This window comes from Sinocyclocheilus anshuiensis, unplaced genomic scaffold (genome assembly GCF_001515605.1).
Source record: "Sinocyclocheilus anshuiensis isolate Anshui unplaced genomic scaffold, SAMN03320099.WGS_v1.1 scaffold160, whole genome shotgun sequence".
Lineage (NCBI taxonomy): Eukaryota > Metazoa > Chordata > Actinopteri > Cypriniformes > Cyprinidae > Sinocyclocheilus > Sinocyclocheilus anshuiensis.
The window spans coordinates 1291266-1298057 of NW_015554119.1; the positions used below are offsets into that span (position 1 = coordinate 1291266).

Genomic DNA, 6792 nt, shown 5'->3' on the forward strand with positions numbered 1-6792 from the left:
GAGACTTTAGTCTTTGCAACTTTACAGATCTTCTTTATGCACCAAGAGCTTGTAACACTCCAAAGAGAAAGGAACAATCGAAATCGCATCAGGCTAAACTTAAATCAAGACACATTTACTGCATATGCAAAATGACAGAACATAAGAAGAGAAATTGATCAAAATGAAGTGAGTTTATGCTTAAAACAAGAACAAATATCTGCCAAAGGAGTCAGAAAAAAACAAGAAAGGCTTACTTTTCCTTTGAATTAAGTTAATTTTACACATATGCAATTTATATATATATATATATATAAATTAAATGAAAACAATAAAATTAATAAATAATTGAATAATAATAATAATAATAAAAGTTGTTAATAATAAAAGTGCTTTCTTTTAGGCATTGTGTCTCGCCAAACAAAACTTCTTCACTTGGTAAAATCACTTTTAAGCATAACCTGTAATGGCTTTTTGTTTCATTATAGTAAAAGACTGACTCTATAATTAGAAAACTGATAAATATTTCTCTCAGCACACCAACAATGAAATGTATTATTCAGAAATTATTCAAAGTTTGACCTCATTTTCAGATCTGTATGTTGGTAAACACATATTCATTCAGCTTTATTTAAAATATTCTGTCCTTGAGGGGATCCTGTTTTCTCATGTTTGGACTCAAAAGGAAGTCACAAGCCCCGCTTACGTAAGACGGAGACAGATTTCCACTGCTTTCCTGCCGCCAAGACAAAGTCATTGTGCAACAGTGAAGACGTGATCTAATCACGCAAATTCTCACTTTGTTTACACTTCAGCTGCCGCGACAAAACAGTTTTGCCAACAAAAACTGGATCCTGACTTCACGGCCCTGCAGACGCCACACCTCATTATGGAAGCAGAACTGCAGATTAAGACCATCACTCTCTAATTTCAAGGTGCACACTGTCAGTTTAAAAAAGAAATGCCTCTGAGATCTAAAACATCAGTGCACGCCATAATTTTGAGCTTTAGGGTAAACAAAGCTTGGGGTGGAAAGAACGGCCAAATTATGGTGTTTCTTCATGTTAAAATCTGTCTATTGCAAATAGTTCACAATAAAATTGAAACTCATCATGGATAGAGGGTGAGTTTTTGTTTCTTCATGGGAACAGATTTAGAGAAATTTAGCATTACATCTCTTGCTCAGCAATGGATCCTCTGCAGTGAATGGGTGCCGTCAGAATGAGAGTCCAAACATCTGATAAAAACATCACAAGTAATCCACATGACTTTAGTCCATCAACTAACGTCTTGTAAAGCAAAAAGATGTGCGTTTGTAAGAAACAAATCCATCATTGGTGGATATCTTTTGGATATCTCTACATGGATAACTTCTAATTAACCAAGAAATATTGCACTAAACACTCTAGAAAAGGTAATGATGCTTTGATTTTGTTTTTGTGCTTTGAAGAACCCAGAAACCAAAATGCCGGTCTGAAGATCCTATAATGAAAAATAATATTTTATCTCCAAAGAACATAGCAACTCAATGATCTGAATCTCATAAAATTCTTGCAAATTCAATGTCTGATATTAATTCAGCAAATAAATCATATTAAAAACATATCTTTTCTCATATATCACTACAATCCAAGTTGTTTCCAGACAGATTTCTATAGCACTCTCTAGTTCTCATTTTTTCTCTCATTTTGTTGCTCTTCCGCCCACATAAAACTTCAGATTCAGGCTTCTGGAAACAAACATTTCACAAGCAAATTAAATCCTTCCATGCTGCTGCTTCCCTCCTCACTCTATTCCTTCCTCCTCCCTTTCCTTTTCCGTCTTCCCACACGGTTATGACACACAGCTCTTGCCAAAGATACCTCCAAAAATAGAAGTCATCCTCTCTCATTACTTGGTCTACTTGTATATAACAACATTATGGTGAAAACAGTCACGATTACTCGTGGCCGACACCATCCACCATGTTGTTTGAACCACAAAATCATACAAATGTGGTCATATGCCACAAACTACTCATATTTTCCACTGAAAGCAGAAGTGAAAATGGGGTTTCTTGGATCTATATTTATTATGGCAAAGACATGTATGATTTGCAGATTTAGATCATTAGCATACAGTTCAAATCACCTCCGGAAGCTTTGCAGGTTGTTAGTTTTGCAGGAGAATGCTTTTAAAGCATGTTTTTTTTTGTTATAGCAGTCTGTTGGGTAATATTATAATGAAATTCTTAGTTAAAACCTGTCGCAATAATCCTACGCAGTCTGCTGAGCTGGCCACTTTGGCCACGGCCAGATATCGAAATTTCCAATCCTCCAAGACCTCTTGGAAAAAAAGCAGGAATTATTTGCCTCTGAGTGTCTGAGAATGAGAATATCCACGTCATACATTACTAACACAAACAAGAGCCTTCGGCTTGAACAATAACTCCATCCCACAGGAAACCTTTTCTCATCTAGGCCTGGTTTTAAAACATAAATGCTCTTTAATGGTTCTCTGCAGAGCTTTAGGTTTAGCAAAGTATACTTTTCTTCTTAAAACACTGGCATTTTGGTTGTACAGGGTTTGTGAGATTCTAAATCGTTCTTTGGAGATTTTGAAGATTTTATGTATGCGCCTATGCCTTGCAAACTTATATGTGGATAAACATTTGTACTGCAAATTCTGCGGATTTGAAGTATGTCACCATACTGAAATTGAACTGCAGGAATAAAAACCTACAAAGCAATCAGTATATGACATTATAGCCATAATATTAGCAACTATTGGAAATAAAAAAAAAAATAAAAAAAAAACATTTTATGACCTAAAGGTTCTCGTATGGCAAAAGGCTCTAAAACCTTCTAGGTTCTTATTGGTAACTTTACTCTAAACAAGACAGCAAATTAAAAATAGTGTAAAATAAAGATCTTATCAAGCAGAACCCTATAGTCTGTGCAGCGTACAGAAATGTCTTGCAGTGAGTGAGAGAGAAAAACCTGATAGTCTTTGTACAGACTCATCTGTGATGGGGAAACAGTATCCCTTTGATCAAGTTCAGTCTTGGAGAATCTCGGTCCTGCCTGCGCCCAAAACACTCACTACAAAGCAATCAATGTTGCTGTACAGAGGATTCTCTGACCTGTCTCTCTCTCTCTTTCTCTCTCTCTCTCTCTCTCTCTCTGGTTCTCTGAGCCTCAGGCTACAGGACAAGGCCTCCATCAGAGCTAATAATAATGACACACTGGTGTCCGTGACTCAAATGGCCCAAGGTGTGAGCCATACAGCTGCCACTGACCTGAGATCAGCTTCACATTCACAGGATATGAATAACTGACACAAGAAAAAAAAAACGTGGGAGGAGGTCTTTTAAGATGGCAATAAACACAAGGTTTCAGTCATTATTCAAAATAGTAAAAAGCTTGGACAGGAGGATAATAAGAGAAAAAGTGAAGGCATAGAATTTTTTTTTTAATTATTATTATTATCGGAGACAGTTAGATGCTCATGGAAGAGATGAGTTTTCAGTTGTTTCTTGAAGATTGTGAGGGATTCGGCTGTTCGGATGGAGTTAGGTTGGTCATTCCACCAACAGGGTATGGTGAAAGAAAACATTCCTTGAGAGTGATTTTGTGCCTCTCAGTGATGGGACCACGAGCCACCGCTCATTTACTGACTGCAGGCTTCTGGAGGAGGTGTAGATGCATAGGAGAGAGCGGAGGTAGGAGGGTGCGGAGCCCGTGGCAGTTCTGTAGGCAAGCACCAATGACTTGAACTTGATGCGAGCCATGACTGAAAGCCAGTGCAGAGAGATGAGAAGCGGTGTGACATGAGCTCTCTTGGGTTCATTGAAAACAAAACATACTGCTGCATTCTGAATCATTTACAGAGGTCTGATTGGTCCAGAAGAGCACTGCAATAGTCCAAACTAGAAATGACAAGGGCCTGGACGAGAAGCTGTTGCATGCTCTGTTAGGAAGGGTCTGATTTTCCTGATGTTATGTAGTGCAAACCTGCATGATCAGCTGATCATCAAGGATCACCCCAAGATTCTTGGCCGAACTCGATGGGATTATCGTTGATGTGCCCTGTTGAATGGTAAACTGCTGCTGTACTGATGGGGTGACTGGGAAGATGAGAAGTTCTGTCTTTGCCAGGTTGAGCTGAAGGTAATGCTCTATCATCCATGCCGATGAAAGAGCATAGAATGTAATACTCATCATCATGGTTGCTAAGGTGTTCTGGGGGTTTGCTAGGTTGTAGTTTACTGGCCCGGGACAAGAGAGTTGAGAACGAGATCTGTCTTTAACACAGTAATCATATAGGAATGCGATGACATGTTTCCTCCTCTTTTGGCGCATTTTTACAGTTTAGGGCTGCACAAGTATACATGTGGTACACTCTTAAAAATAAAGGTGCTTCAAAAGGTTCTTCAAGCGATGCCATAGAAGAACCATTTTTGGTTCCACAAAGAACCATTCAGTCAAAGGTTCTTTAAAGAACCTTTGACTGAATGGTTCTTTGTGGAACCAAAAATGGTTCTTCTATGGCATCGTGAAGCACCTTTATTTTTAAGAGTGTATGACAGTTCAAAACAGCCTGATTTAAAACTACAAATACCAAGAGACAGGAATGTGCATAAACTAAGATCTTGTGAGACAATGACTAGCTGTTTCCTTAGCATAACTCACACCAATCTACTGTTGTCGCCATACCTGCAACTACACATCTCGAGGCAGCATTTGACCTTGCCGTTAAAGGTAATTTATTAGAGGACTCTAGTAAAACCTAAGGAATTGCGATCCTTAGGTTTCAGGTTTGATCTGATTTCAGAAGACGCTTTCATTCAAAGCAGCTTACATTGCATTATAACTAGCCTGAGGTTAAATTCCTTGCTCAAGGACACAATAGCTGTTGATCATGAATTATGCCTTATGGGATTTGAACCTGCAAACTCTGGGTTTCAAGCCCATACTACAAATATGATCCCATGCAAAATTATTAAACCAACATCAAATCTGCACTACAACGGTGGCACAGAAGCATTTCTGAAGTGGCATTTAGGCTAGATGTCTGTTTAATGCTGCTCAGAAGTGGCATAAATGCATTTACGCAGCAATTGCATCTTTTGATACTGTTGAGGTGGGTCAGAACAGGTATAATTTAGCCTGGGTTTTATGTGGCATTACGACTTTACACAGAAATTACTCCAAAGCAATGCAAGTTGGGAATCAGTATCTTTGTCCTATTAATAAAAGATAGCCTGTATTATTAAATATATGACTAGATAATCAATATATAATAATTTATTTTTACCACATTGGCAAATTTCTTAAAATTTAGCATCACAAGTAAATTAATCTTGTTTTAAGGATGTTTAAATCTTTTTTTTACTGTCAAACCATATAAAATACTGATTAAGAAAAGTTTTTTTTTGTAGTTTCTAATTGCAGGATCACATTGAGTTCTGTATCATAAGGCAATAGGAGGATTAATCATGATGCAACAACGAAAAACCTGTGGGCTTTCAGTTGGTGCTGAACAAGGACTGTTATAGACATGTAGCGGGTCTAAGACATGAGCAGGACTGTTTTGCGCACACCGGTAAATCCATGAAACCTCTTAATATATAAACTCACTGATGCTTTTCTCGTGGAAATATAGTAATGATCAAACAATAGCAGCGAATATAATTTCCGAATCATCAAATTAAGAGTGCTGACATTAAACGCCACTGAATTATGCTCACTGAAATGCGAAAAGCCGTTATCCAGGTCACGCACATATGGGCCGCTACTTTTGTTGTTTTCTTAATGACAGGTGGCACAGAAACCTAAATGAACAAGCTTTAAGGTTCATACAAAATATAAACACTATGACATGACTGAAAATATGCGCACATATAGCCTACTCTAGTAATATATTCTGCGTCCTTTGACCACCCATGCGTTTTTTCAGGGTTTCATGGACATTTTGTACGTAGTTTTCTTTTATTTCAGATGTACTTACCTTTATCTGTCAGCGTCAGTTTTTCTTCAAAGCTGCACTCTAGAGTCTTGTTCTCCATTTTGTTCATGGTTTGCAGTCAGTCATTCCATTACAGGCTCCAAAAGAGACGCGTAAAAAAGAGGAACTCCCAGTTATGAACACACCCGAATGCAGTGGCCCTTTAAATCTGGTCAATAACAAACAGTTGAGCTCAATTAAAAGAGCAATACGATCGATGATAGATTAAATTCGCTATTCCCACTGAAATGTGTGATCTCAGCTGTGAAAACCATAGATAGAAAAAGAGGGGGGCCCAGGTCCGGGGCCCTACCCACCACACAGCAAGCCGCTCGCCGAATACAGCCGCACGATGCGGGACTGTCTCTGCCTATCCACTGGAGCGTACCATTCACCTGGATGGGGGACACTGACGCGCAGTTTGCACACTTGAAAAGGTTATTCATGGTTATATACACTGTTTACATTTGTATATCTCTAATTTACTTAAAATACATTTATGAAAATACTGGCGTCTTCACAGGTGCTGTAAAGGAAAAGGTGTATCTGTAGGTTTTTGCACAATGGCTCCTCCTCTCGGTTTCTAAAAGCTGGATCTGCGGAATCAGGATGGAGACACAACGGTACACGTCCTTTACTGTGCCCCGCTGCAAAACTGAGGTGGATCCCACATTTTATTAATCATCTGATGTACATTATGACCTGGTGGACCTGCAAACGCAATATATTTAATTCCATAGGTGATCAGAAAAAAAAGTTAAATTTGTGCATTTAATAATAATAATTATTAAAGTTTTATTTGTTAAAAAAAAAATAGATTTTTATAGT

At 38.1% G+C, this 6792-nt stretch overlaps 1 protein-coding gene across 1 annotated transcript in view; it reads right to left on the reverse strand.

Moving 5' to 3' along the window:
- Window positions 1–6303, reverse strand: part of LOC107669943 (MAP7 domain-containing protein 1-like) — a 62152-nt gene extending 55849 nt beyond the window's left edge. Inside the window, exon 1 of the mRNA XM_016462378.1 lies at window positions 5968–6303. Within this exon, the coding sequence (XP_016317864.1) occupies window positions 5968–6034 (67 nt within the window). The 5' untranslated portion in view covers window positions 6035–6303. The remainder of the gene's footprint in view (window positions 1–5967) is intronic.
- Between the last annotated feature and the right edge of the window lie 489 nt (window positions 6304–6792).